Below are 14,394 nucleotides of genomic sequence, written 5' to 3'. Positions count from 1 at the left end.
AACAGATATGTAATTTCATCAGAAAACCAAATTTTTCTGAACCTAGGTAGTAAGGGTTAGGAAACTGTAAAAATTCAGGGGAAAACTTTTTTCTTCCATTTGATGATTATATTATTTTTTAGTGGATCACATTTTTCCCAAATGCTTCTCCTTTTAGGTGAACAATTAAAAAAACCCCGTGCTAATTCCTGTCTCAGACTTAAAGAATAGCATTCATGTGATGCTTGTGACATCAGTTCATCAAATTTTATCTGTTTTATCCAGAGACAAATTTGCTAAACTACTGATGCCTTGCTTTCACCTACCCTAATCAACATATGATAAAATCAAGCTAGCTTAAGTTTCTTTCTTCCTGTTTATAAAATTGACAAGTGTTCAACGTAGAAAGTTTATATAACAGAGAAAACAGTAATAAAAAAATAAAATCACCCATATTCCTACCATTCGGCTGTTAACCCTTTGGCATATGTCCTTGTTTTTTTCTTTTTTGTAGGGAAGATCAACCCTGAGCTAACATCCATGCCAATCCTCCTCCTTTTTTTTCCCTTTTTCTCTCCAAAGCCCCAGTAGATAGTTGTATGTCAGAGTTGCACATCCTTCTAGTTGTTGTATGTGGGACGCCGCCTCAGCATGGCCGGACATGTGGTGTGCACCCGGGATCCGAACCCCGGGCCACCAGCAGTGGAGCATGCCCACTTAACCGCTAAGCTATGGGGTCGGCCCTGTCCGGCCCTTGTTTAAACAAGGATTTCAGTGAGGAGGACCTTACTAATCCTTGCTGAACACCCGTATCTGCAAAATTCTTATTTCATTCATTCTGTTTAACATGTAGGTTTTCAATCTATGTTGTATTCTCAACACATGTTGATAATATAATTGCATACACTAATATACTTGAGTGTTGATTTCGTTCTGTGAGCGTTTTGATAGTATCCTGGTAATTAATACCTTTACTTTTGCATTGTAATCTACCTTGGGGTAGGTGGGTACTCTACCTCAGGACCCTATGAACTTTATATTCAATATAGGCTTTACTTGCCTTTGCTTTCGAATTTCTTCGTTCATATTTGGTAAATGTCAGTGGATTAGTCTGTGTGTGACAGTAATTATAAAGTAATATTTTTTCCCCCTCACAGCTGGGAGAACATGCTCAAGCCATCAGATTACATGCTCCAATGGTGAATGTATCCCAAATGAATACAGGTGCGACCACACGAGAGACTGCTCAGATGGAACTGACGAGAAAGACTGCCGTGAGTCCCGTTCAGTCTTTGCACTGTATTTGGTTTCATCTTTGTCCCTTTGGCATTTTAATCAATTTGTTAGATTTGTTGATGGACAGAAATGCCTACAATATGCCTCTTGTTATTGAAATCCCTTGGCAGATTCTTTTGAGGATTAGAGGTGATGTTCTGATAGGAGTCTATTTTTAGCAAGACATTCTAAATGTGTCCTGCCTTAGCACATCAAGTTTCTGTATTTTTTGAAGTAAGAAACTTTTGACATTAACATAGAATCCTGAAAGGTCATTGAATACCTCAAGTGCAAAATCCAGTTTGGTCAATGTTAACTTTTATTACATTATTATGGTAAGTTTGTAGGTCAAATATCTCATTAGTTTTTCTGCTCGTATGGGCTGAATATTTTCCAGATTACTTTTGGAAAACTGTTACATTTTGAAAATGGCTTTCTCTGTAATGGCAGCATACTACATCAGTTTGTAACTGAACACCACAAGATAAGGCAGACAAATCACTGTGTTCTATGCATAATGTTTAAATATTACCACAACCAAAAAAAGAGAGTGCAATTATGGTCTGTGATGTACTTCTTATAAATAAGTAAAGAGTAATCTGCCTCTCTTGAGGTTTATATAGAATTGTTAGAATACAAGAATATAGGAATTATTCTATCGTGTCAGTCCTAATGTTCATCTAACTCTATTTTAAGTCTCAGATATAGCAAAAAATCCAGTTTCTTTCTTTTTTTTTTTTTTTGAGGAAGATCAGCCCTGAGCTAACATCCATGCCAATCCTCCTCTTTTAGCTGAGGAAGACTGGCCCTGAGCTAACATCCATGCCCATCTTTCTCCATTTCATGTGGGAGAGCGCCACAGCATGACCTGACAAGTAGTGTGTCGGTGTGTGCCCAGGATTCGAACCTGGGCCACCAGCAGCGGAGCACATGCACTTAATGGCTACGCCACGGGGCGGGACCCTTTAGTTTCTCTTAAAAGTCCTTATAAGTCTATCATTTTAATTTATCCAGAACTTCATTGAGTTTTTATACATTTTTTTCCTGGCATTCCTTTTGGTATATTGCATTTCATAAGTGTAGTATGAGCTGAGTGAAGTTGCTTCCTTTCCTTTGCTCTTTTATGTTTCAAACTTCAAGGAGTTATTTTAATATTCCAGTATTCCAATAATCAGTGGATAGATTTTGTATACCTCAGAAATCTTGATCGTAAACTTCCTCGTTATTATGTCTCCAACTAAAGATTTAAGTGTTAGTCTATTCTCATGGGACACCGCCTCTATTATTAGATCATTTTGATTTAATTTTAGTTCTCTGGACTGTTCCTAAATTCTTTCCTTTGGTCAAAATGGTGTATTTTATGCTTCTTGATGAAAGAACCATCTTCTGTATGTTTTGCTACACTTCCAAATATAGTGCCATGCCTAGGGTGGGAGCTAACATAAACTGGTTATGAGCAAATTGTTCCTCTTCACTGTACTGTTCAAATTGTACTCTTAATGGAAGAAATACTTGTATATGTGAAAAGGAAAGACCTGGGCCCAAACATGTTCAGATTCATGCTACATCTGCACTGTGATCACATGGTACATTTTAAAAAACAACACTTCCCCACCAATGCTTTCTTCCCTCGTGTGTTATTTTTCTTTGAGAGGAGTCTGTGCCATTTGTCTTTGTATCTCCATTTCCTGGCAGAGTTCCTGGTACAGTTCTCTGTGGTATAATTTTTAACTTAAATGTTCTCTTTTGAAAGAGATTATGTTGCCCCTAATTTGGGTCTCTTTTCACTTTGGAAATTTTATAGAGACTTTAGAGTTAGTAGTGGCTTTTTTTTTTGCATGTGTGTGAGAAAGATTGTCCCTGAGCTAACGTCTGTTGCCAATCTTCCTCTTTTTGCTTGAGGAAGATTGTCCCTGAGCTAACATCTGTGCCAGTCTTCCTCCATTTTGTATGTGGGACGCTGCCATAGCCTGGCTTGATGAGCGGTGTGTAGGTCTGTGTTCAGGATCCAAACCTGTGAACCCTGGGCCGCCGAAGCAGAACATGAGAACTTAACCACTGTGTCACTGGGCCGGCCCCAGTGGTGGCTTTTTTAGAGATGGTAGTGTGTGTCTGGATGTCACAAAATAGCAAGTCCATAAGTCAGGGACTCTTCTTTCAGTACTTAGTAAAGCAAACAATAGGTCCTTCACTGTGGCAAGTGGAGAAAATATTTTTGATTAATAATAGTGATAAATCATGCATTATATTTTGCAATATTTCATAAACTTCAAAGCCTTATATAAATTTCAGTTGTTATTCTCATTAGGTTCCTCAGTGAGGAAAATAGAGCAGGTATTATTATACTTTCTAATGAATAAAGAAACTAAAACTGCAAAGGGTAGAGTGGTTTGTTCAAGGTTGTGTAATGTGTGGCAGAGCCAGCGCTCAACCCATCTTCTGGTTCCAAGTCTGGTGATTGCTCTTCATGAAGGACTTTATTTATAGAAGGATAAAGTCCTACCTTGTGCAAGTTTAAGAGAGAACCAGAGGCATGTGCTACCAGCCGTCTGTGTCTTTATTCCTTATTTACAAGTGGATAAAAAATGAGTGCTTTATTGCAAGTGCAATGGGACTGAAGGAAATGCTACTTTTGGGAAAATAAAAGGCAGCCAAAACAGACTGTCTGGATTTATTCCATGTGAACACCCTGCAGCCAAGTCTAAAGTCACCGGCACAACTGCCTCACGACTTTGCAATGGATCTTCCAGAAAAAAGCTGGCAGAGTACGAGCATGCAAGCAGCTGTTATAGAAAGGAATGAAGGCAAGGAAGTGAGCTTTATAAAATATCTGGGCAGGAATTTTTAATCAAGTTTTTTTTTCTTTTTTTAAGTAATTGGTGAAACAAGGATTTGTTAAGGAAAGAGAACCAGATTTATAGCTCATTGTTTCTGGAATCATACAAATCATCAATCCTTCAGGGTTCATGGCCCTAAAGTGAATCTCACACATATAAGAGGGTTTTACAATGAGGTATTCTTTCCTCTTTCTCACTATCTTGTTTATTTATCAATATGTGTTATTTATGGAGGAGTGTGAAAAAAAATCTAATAAATCAGAGGAAATTAAGAAAAGAATCTTCATACTTCCTTGTTAGTACTTAGATCTCATGGCCACAGCCAGATTCATACAAGAAGGAGGTGAATGGCCTGGATGAAAGTCTTTAGAAAGTGCCAGTGTGTGTATGTGTGTGGGGGGCGGTGCAGGGGGACAGGATTGCCCTCATTTTGTTTTCTCTCTTTGTTTGGTGCTCTTGTGGGAAGTGGGAAAGGGAACTGCCATTCACGGGGCACCAGTTGCTAGCTCACGCAATTTTCATGTCAGTATTACAAAGTAGGTATGATGACCCTCTCCACTTTCCAGAGATTATCAAGATTGTCAAGAAGCAAGGGTGGAGGAGCCAGGATGCTAACCTAGGTCTAAACCCTATGCCCATGCCCTCAGAATACTTTTCTCTGGTAATGGAAGTTCACAAAGTATTTTTGGCTGAAGGTTACTTAGCTATTTTATTTTTTTTAAAAATTGTTGTTTAAAGCTTATTATTATGGAAGGTTTTAACCATAATCAAAAGCGGAGTGAATTGTATAATGAAGCCCTTTGTATTCATCATTCAGTTATATCAATTATCAACTCATAGCTAGCTTTGTCTTACCTATATCTTTTTATTCTTTTCCCCATTATTTTGAAGCAGATCCCATACATCATATAATTTTGTCTTTAAATAATTCAGTATTTATCTCTAAAATATAGAGACTAAAACATAACATAGCACAGCAATATCATGGTCACACCCAAAAATCAATAACTGTTCTTTAAAATAATCAGACATCCAGTCAGTTTTTAAAATTCCACAATTGACTTGTTATTGTTTTTTATAGTGTCATTTAAATCAAAATCCAAATAAAATCTATACTTTGGAATTGGTTGCTGTCTTTCAATGTGCGGGTTTGCCTTCCATTTCTTTTTTTTCACCCCTTGCAATTTATTTGTGGAAAAAACCAAGTCACTTGTCTGGAGTTTTCTACAGTGTGGGTTTTGCTCATTGCATCCCCTCATGTCCTTTAACATGTTCTTCAGTCCCTTGTATTTCCTGGAAATTGGTAGCTAGATCTAGAGCAAGGTTTTTCAACTTTGGCACTAATGACATTTGGAGCCAGATAATTCTTTATTGTGGAGAGCTGTCTTGTGCTTTGTAGAATGTCTAACAGTATCCCTGGTCTCTATCCATTAGAAGCCAGCAACACCTCTCAGTTGTGACAACTGAAAATGTCTCCATACGATGTTAAATGTACTCCGGGAGCAAAGTCCCCCTCCCCTGCTCCAGCTGAGAATAGCACTAGTCTACTGGCTTGAACAGATACAAGGATTTGTGAGTGTGTGTGTGTGTGTGTGTGTTGGGGGGGAGAGGGGCAACAGCACTTTGTGTATAAAGATATATATATATTTCCATTAGGAGGCACACAATGTCTATCTCTCTCTTTATGATGTTAGCAGCCATTGATGATCATTGCTGAGATCCATTTAGTCATAGAGGTACTTAGCTATTTCCAATGTCACTTCAGATAGATAGCAACTGTTTATTAGTTGTTTTATGTGAGAATGTTCCCACACGATTGAAGGATTAAGTGAGGCTTGGCCAGAAGTCCTTTTCATGAGACATGACACATTATTCCATTGTTTCTGCAGTCTCGATGCATAGGAATCATTATTTATGGGCAAACTTAGAATCAGCCTATGAATGTGACTTTTATTTTTCTATTTCTCAGAAATAAGGTTGTCTATAGGAACGGGTCTTAATACATTTAGCCTGTAGAGACCACTTAAATATAGTAATGGATGTTAGAAAATCTCCAAAGCAGGACTTAATGCTTTTTCCTGAATATTCGAAAGGATCAGGAAGTTTGACTCTGTGCTTCATAGTCCTGCCTGTCAGATCAGGTCCCTAGGTTATAGTCTCTACCCTTTCAAGCTTCTAAGATCAAGACATTGAGCTCCAAGACAGAGCACCTTGTGTCCATTCCAGACATTCCTTTTACAGAACAAAGAATAATGTGTAAGAGTCCTCTCAGGGAGGCAGGGAGGGGGAGGGAAGAGAATGGCTGAGACGGTGAGGAAGGCAAGAGTACTCAAGTCTCAATAAAAAGATTGTCTTTGAAATAAATTTGGTGCAGTATGAAAGTTTCTTATTGCGTTTGGTCTTTTGTATGCTGTGTTCCCATACGCATAAGGTATTTTTAGTTATTCTACTGTCTGAGAACTATTTCTGAATATATATATATTAAAATCTGTGAAACAGGTAAAAGCTCATTTTCCCTAAGTTATTTTACTCTTTAATCTGGACATCTGTAAAATAGCACCTGCTGTTAAGCAGCTTGTCAATTAACTTTTTTTTTTTTAAAGAACAGAGAGATTCAAAACTGCACTCCATTTTACTTCTAATGGGATTAGCATCAAGGAAAACCTACTCAAGCAGAGTCTAAGATAAACATCAGAACAATGCAGCAATTATGAGTCATTCAATTAATATATTGCAGTGACTTTTGGTTGCTCAAAAATAGTACTTTTTTTTCCCAGTTAAGTAAACAGATTATTTTGTTTTTTATCAAGTACCATATTAGAGTGATTTTGGTGTGAGTAAAACTATTGCTAATTATCATTGGTTTGCAGCACTTCTCTTTTGTTCCTTAGGAATGCCAAAGAAAGGGTAAAATCCCTGTTACAATGAAGGCTTTCTTGCTGGTAGTCAGCAGTATGTGGTCTGCCTGTAACTGGGGCTGCTTTGTCCGTGAAGTTTTATTTCTACCGACTTTCTTTACTTTAGAATTTACATATTTTCTTTTATATATCTAACTGCTGAAACTGCAACCAGGGAACAGTTGGAGGGAAATAAAGACGATGGTTAAAGTCATTCTCTGGACTCATGTTGAACATGAAGAACATGTTGTTCTTCAAACTCAGTTCCACGTTTAAGCTGCCCAGCGAGCCTTGCTCTTAGTATCCTCTCTCTACTTCAGATGAGAAAGAAGAAGCAGAGAGACTGACTCCATCTTCCATATCACATCACAGACGTACCTTTTTAGCATTCTTACAGTTGACGTAGGATTCAGAGCCCTGAAACCTTGAGGAAAGAGAAGAATTTCTTATTTACTCTCCATCATACAAGTGCATTATATCTCCCATCTTTTCAAAGACGCTAATATCCCTCTCAGCTGTTGCCCAATTTCTCTGCTCCCTTTCACAACAAAGTTACCTAGAGTTATCTTTAATCACTGTCTCCATTTCCTCTCTCTCTTTCTTGAACTCACTGAAAACAGTCCTTCATCTCCACCAATCTCCAGAAAAAATTTTTTGTCAATGCCACCAATGACCTCCATTTTGCTAAACCTAATGGTTCTTGTTCACATATCACCTTATCAGAGAGCCACTCCTCACTGTCACTCTTTAGCATTCTACCCTGCTATATTTCCATAACATTTTTTTCTATGTGACATTTATTTTAATGTCTATCCTTCCCCTGTCCCAAATAAAATGTAAGTTCCATGAGAGCAGGGATTTTTGTGAAGTTAATCACCTTATCTTTAGTACCTAGCACTCCTATACGTGTGCAATAGTTATTTGTTGAATGAAATATTGAAAAAGATGTGGGAATTTCTACTTCACTTGTAATTTTGTTTATCTCTTTATCCAATTCTTAGCGCAGTATCTAGGATGTTGGGTTTCAATAAGTGTATGTTGGATAGAATAAAATTCTTAAGTGGAAGGCAGCACTCTTGTAGAATAACTGACTTCTAGCACACTGACATTTACTCAGCAATGATTTGCTGATGTGTGCTTGATTATCTGGGGCCAGGTTCCCAGCAGGGGGCCTGAGCCACACCATTTCTAGTTGTGATTTGAAAGTGGTCACTCTAAATCTGGGGTGCAGCTAGTCTTCCTGTCTCCTCCTTTACACTTTGCCTGTTTGTTCTGCCCAGATGAGTCAGTAGGGATAACTGTAAGGAAGAGATAGTTATGGGACCAAGGTGCTGCGTGGCCCTAAATAAAAACATATAGCCCCATAACTCCTTCTATATAGAACCAGTACCACTAAATCTGGTGCACATTATAAAAGTTTGTTCACCCATGAGAAACCATCTTACTTCTTCGCACTGTTCCTTGGAGCATTTAATACACAATTTTCCAACTTGTTGCCCAGTTACTCCTCTATTGGGGCTTATGTGGGATTTTTATTATTTTTAAGAATTTAAAACTATGTCAATCTTTACCTCCTTTGCAGATTTTGGTGATACCTCTGTGTGTGGGAAGAAGGAGGTATTATAGATCCACATTCTTTGGAGCAGGCTTCTCAGGCACATTTCTAATTTAGGTCTAAGATCAGGTCACCACAGATAGGGATTTGGGACTTAGGACCCAGTAGTTCAAAGAAAGCAGGATAAGAAAAAATAGATAACTTAATGTGTTTCCCTTTTTGGCTCAGTTTCCTGAAAGTTTCCTGAAAGCCTGCTCGGACTAAACTTGTTATTCTAATGCTACTAGCCCCTGGGATGACCATATTTGCTTTCTCTTTCCATGGTACTGAATTGCTATTTCCATTTTATAAATCTGATTAGGTTTGTGCTTTTTATTTAAAGGCACTTCAAATTATTTTTGAAAAGAGGCAGGAAATGCTTCGCTATTGTTCTCTTATATATTACTGCACTCCCTAGGTGCTAGTCCTTGATGGCAGTCACTTCAGGGACTTGAATTTGACTGGGGTGTGGGGCCTGGGTCCCCTGCTACTTGGTGGTCTGTTTTTTTGATATTGACTCGCTTGTTGTCCTGGTACTCCTGGAAAGCTGTTTCCTAGCATAGGGTTTCCTGGAATTCCTAGATTATACCAGATTGAAGTCCTTAATAGAATATTCTATAAATTCCTGAAATCTGGAGTTGGCCTCACTTCTCCAGACTTCCCAGAGTGGGATGGGAAACTGAATGGAAGAAAGAAAAACTTTTTTTCCCTTGGGTACTTCTTCTCTTTCTTTTCATACTATCTTTTAAAAATGTTCTATTTCCTTTCATTCAGTTTCATATTTTCTTCTGTAATTTTTTGCTTCTTCCTATTAACTTATCTGAAGCTTATGAATAGTAGCTATATCTGTTGTAGTGGTTAGAAACATGCATTATGGAGCCAGATTGCCTGAATTTGAATTCTAACTCTCCAACTTACCAGTTGTATGATCTTTTTCAAATTACTTAACCTCTCTGTGCCTCAGAGGGGCACATATATGAAATCTATAAAATGGGAGTCACAGTAGTATCTCCCTCATAGGGTTGTTACAAGGATGAAATGAGTTCATACGTATTGAGTACTTAGACAAGTTTCTGGCACATAGTTTTCAATACATGTTATTGATGATTATTATTGTTATTGCTTATTTAATTTTGTGGGTAGTACTTGCAGCTAAGTGCTGGTGGCCAAACTAGTAAACTTTTTCTGGTAAATCATTACTTTGACTGGATTAGCCTGCCTTGGAACCAGAGTAACATAGAGTAACTTACAAAGGATGACTCTAGGACCTTGAAAAGTGCGAGGTGTCTGGGCAGGACTTGTATCAGAAACTTCTTACTTTCCTTTAAATCTTGGCTTAAGTTTCATAATCTATCTTTAAGATGACTTTTCTTTTTCTTTTCTTTTTTTGTGAGGAAGATCAGCCCTGAGCTGATCTGGGATGATCTTGGCATGGATCTTCCTCTTTTTGCTGGGGAAGACTGGCCCTGGGATGACATCTGTGCCTATCTTCCTCCACTTTAATTTTAATTTTATTTATTTATTTTTCCCCCAAAGCCCCAGTAGATAGTTGTATGTCATAGCTGCACATCCTTCTAGTTGCTGTATGTGGGACGCGGCCTCAGCATGGCCGGACAAGCGGTGCGTCAGTGCACGCCCGGGATCCGAACCCTGGCCGCCAGGAGCGGAGCGCGCGCACTTAACCGCTAAGCCACCAGGCCGGCCCTATCTTCCTCCACTTTATATGGGACGCCGCCACAGCATGGCCTGACAAGCGGTGCCTTGGTGCCCGCCTGGGATCCGAACCCGGGCTGCCAGCAGCAGAGCACACGCACTTAACCTCTATGCCACGGGGACGGCCCCTCTTTTTTTTTTTAATGAGGAAGATTGGCCCTGAGCTAACATCTGTGCCAATCTTCCTCTACTTTATATGTGGGATGCCACCACAGCATGGCTTGATGAGTGGTGTGTAGGTTGGTGCCTGGGATCCAACCCCAGAACTTCAGGCTGCTGAAGCGGAGCATGCAAACTTAATCACTATGCCTCCGGACTGGCCCCGACTTTTCTTTCTTTATAATCAATTAGTTTTCTTTTCTATGTTCTTTTGGATGTTTTGTCAAATTCTGAAAATAGAAATCATTTACAGCCTTCCTGTCAAGATAATAAAGAGTAGTGCTTAATATTTGTATCTTACTCTGCTGTGAATGATTTTATTCTGGGAGGTCTAGGAGGTCCTCAAAGCACATCTTCCTCCTTGATTATGTAAACAGAACTAGAGCATGGAACTTTCTTGCTTGAAACCAAATCATTGCAGAGAAAAAATTTAAAAAAATTTCAAGCACCAATCTTATATGTATATTTGGGGGCAGCCCCCAGGTTGGGGGAACAAACCTGTTCCTGTATCATTTGGAATCTGAAGAAAGTAAGGAAGGGAGAGGGAAGAGGTTGTATGAGCAAGGGTGTGCTTGCATTTTTGTGTCAGATCTGGGGCTTAGTTAATAGTTACTTGTCAATCTTTCCATTAAGACAAAACTTAGAAAAGTGAGTTTCTCTGGTGTTCTTGTATATTGTCTCCTCTCTTATCACACTTTCCCTTTACTTAAATCCTGCAGGATATTTTAGCTACATGTTGGATTTAGTAGCTTGGGAAAAAGTTTACACTCAAAGTTGCCAAGCAAATAAACCAAAAAATAATATTTTAAATATCCCTCAATATCAAAGTATTGTTTGGGATTGTTTCCTGGGATAGATTGAAGCTCATTAATTAACATCTTTATTTATTTATTTATTTATTTTGTGAGGGAGATCAGCCCTGAGCTAACATCCATGCCAATCCTCCTCTTTTTGCTGAGGAAGACCAGCTCTGAGCTAACATCTACCACCAATCCTCCTCCTTTTTTTTCTTCCCCAAAGTCCCATAGATAGTTGTATGTCATAGTTGCACATCCTTCTAGTTGCTGTATGTGGGACGCGGCCTCAGCATGGCCAGAGAAGCGGTGTGTTGGTGCGCGCCCGGGATCCAAACCCGGGCCGCCAGTAGCGGAGCGCGCGCACTTAACTGCTCAGCCACCGGGCCGGCCCAAATTAACATCTTTAGCAGTTAAAATCTTTAAGGGAGGTAGAAGCTGCTCATTTCTCACTTTACTCAGTGCGAACAATTTGGACCTGTTCCCTCTGTGTGTGTCTCTAAAGGGGAAAAAGCTTTTGGAAACAGATTGGCAAATATTTTCAGTATTTAGTGGAGTTAGCGAGCTACATATGCAGTTTTTCCTGTGGGCGTACACCTCTGGTTAACTATGCACAGAAGAGACCAGAAGGTGTGCAAGGGTTGAGGCAGGTCCTCGGCTGATTGAGAGAGATTCATTATCAGCGTGGATGGAGAGAAGAAAGCTGTTCGTTTCTCATTCCGAGCGTCAAACTGCTGACCTCTGACCATTCCAATACTCTCCCTGATGACATCAAGCTGGCCTTGTTGTTTGCTGAGGGAATGAGCCGTGTCAGTAATCTTCTTGTCATGCCAGTGGATATTGTTTTAGTTCTTCCCTTTTCCAGTTTTATGGCGCTGGCTCTCAAAAAACAGGACAGGGAGAGCAAAGGATCCAGGCAGCATATTTGTCCAAGATCCTTCATATCTACAATAATCACCTTGAATGAGGTAGTCACAGTCCAAGCTCAAATAAATTTTCCTCCTGACAGATACCTTATCTATTGCAAAGAACTGGGTTTTTCTAAGATTTCTCTCCTGCTTGCTGATGCTCTTAAAAGGCTAGATAACACAACGACTCTAGGAGCTATCCGGCACGCAGGGGGAAGGGAACTACTTGCCGGACTCAACTGGCCTCTTGCATCTCTTGAAGGGAGAATTAATAAACAGAGTTGTGTGACCCTTTGAAGGCACATTTGCAGTGCATACCATCTCAGTGATGAAAAGACAGCAGCAACCCTAAGCGCTGGCTGATTCTCAGCCTATTAAAAAATAAAATAAAATTCAGAAAAAAATAAAAATTTTAATCAGCGATTTTAAAATTCCTTCCATTTTAATATATGATTGACTGTATGTAACTTTGGCAATTTATATATTTAATGACACTTCATAGACTAGTTTTGAACTTCTGGAGATGAGAATATTTGTGCTTATTCCTTCACTATACAAAAACCGGAAAAAGATCATTTGAGAATCCCTCTTTTTTTAAAGTGCAAGTTGTTAACACAGGACAAATTTAATACAGTTTCAGCACAGAATTTTGTGCACTGATCCTGCCTGAAGGAGAATTTGGGACTATCTGAAGAATTATCTGAAGTATCCATCTATATCTGTAAAACCTCAAATTGGGTTCTTAAATGCAAAATTGAGCCTCAAAGTGAGACTGTACTGTCTGGTCTTTGAGATCTTAACTAAAACATACCTTTAATAAAAAGAAATCTGAAGACAATCTGAGATTCATTATGAAAACAATCTTTAATGAAAAAAAAATAGTCAAACCAAGAAAGATATCATACTTGTGAGAAGGAGGGTATTAAAAGACCGTAAAAGGCAGAAGTTCAAAATATTTTTAAAAGCTTTTTAACTCAAAAGTTCACCAGTGATAACTCAATAGCAATATCGAGCATTTCTTGAGCACATTGAGTAATGAGCCGGTCCCTATACTAACTGTTGGGGATTCTAAAATGAGTAAGACAAGATCCTTGATCTCAGAGGGTTTCATTATGTCATGGGGGAAACAGATAAACAACCAACAAAATGAATCCTACAGTCAGGGATCATGAGAGAGACATGTTTCAAGTCTGGGGAAGCAAGGGGAGGAACTGACAATGCATTATTTCTGCAAGGGCCATCCTGATTTTTCCACCGTGACCTAGAAAATCAGCATTAAGCATCTAGTTAACAGCAGTGAGGTGACCGTAAGTACATAATGTGGTAACAATTATTTGTGCTTGTATAGCACATAATGCTTTTCAAAGTGCTTTACTAGACATTGTCTTTTGAGGTCCTTCTACTGTGTGAAGTAAATTATCCAAATGTCTGGATAAGGAAGTAGTGACATAGAGAGGATAAGCAGCTTGAGTAAGAGTAAATAGCTACTGAGTGGTACCCCAGGTCCCAGGTCTCCTGAATTCTAGGCCTGCTTTCTTTCTATGACCCTCCAGCAAAATAAATGGCCTTTCATTTCCCAAAGTGTGTGTGATGGGACATTAGTTTCCTGCGATGTTATTTGTATTACGTAAAAGAAGGTTCCATTTTGAAATGTTAAATTCCTTCTCATTCTTCAGTTCTGAGCTCACAAGTCACTTCTTCAGCGGAGACTTCCCTGGTCTCCCAGACTCCTCTACTCTGCACTCTCACTGCACTCTATACTTCCCCCATTAGCACACAACCCAGTTTGTAATTTGCCGTTTGTGTCATTATTTGATTAATGTCTCTTTCCGCTATCCAACTGTAATCTCCATGAGGCCAAAGACTGTGTCTCTTTTGTATACCAATATATGCTTAGCATTTAGTATCTAGTGTATAGTAGTCACTCAAGAAATGTTTGCTGAAGGAATGTCTTAATTTAAGGTTTGTGTTATTTCCATTTTTTCAGAATACCCAACATGTGCGCAGCTTACTTGCGCCAATGGAGCCTGCTATAACATTAGTCAAGTATGTGATGGGAAAGTTGATTGCAGAGACTCCACTGATGAAAACAACTGCAGTAAGTAACGTGCACGAGATGTGCAGTGGTGGGCTGAAGCTGGCTTATACTGGCCAATTATGCACATTTCTTCTCAAGTTTGTATTCAGTATATTCATGTTGGTAGCTTGAAGTCAGCCATGGTGGGAGTATTTACACCA

General features: G+C 39.1%; 1 protein-coding gene across 2 annotated transcripts in view; it reads left to right on the top strand.

Annotated features, from left to right (window-relative positions):
* Positions 1-14,394, top strand: part of LRP2 (LDL receptor related protein 2) — a 203,622-nt gene that overhangs the window by 45,107 nt on the left and 144,121 nt on the right. For both annotated transcript variants that reach the window (XM_058549201.1, XM_058549200.1), the window contains exons 4-5: positions 1,137-1,253; positions 14,144-14,254. In XM_058549201.1, coding sequence (XP_058405184.1) covers positions 1,137-1,253; positions 14,144-14,254 — 228 coding nt within the window. The remainder of the gene's footprint in view (positions 1-1,136; positions 1,254-14,143; positions 14,255-14,394) is intronic.

The sequence above is a fragment of the Diceros bicornis genome, chromosome 10, assembly GCF_020826845.1.
Source record: "Diceros bicornis minor isolate mBicDic1 chromosome 10, mDicBic1.mat.cur, whole genome shotgun sequence".
Lineage (NCBI taxonomy): Eukaryota > Metazoa > Chordata > Mammalia > Perissodactyla > Rhinocerotidae > Diceros > Diceros bicornis.
The sequence above is the reverse complement of the archived record's forward strand: the minus strand, read 5'-3'. Positions and strand labels throughout refer to the sequence as shown.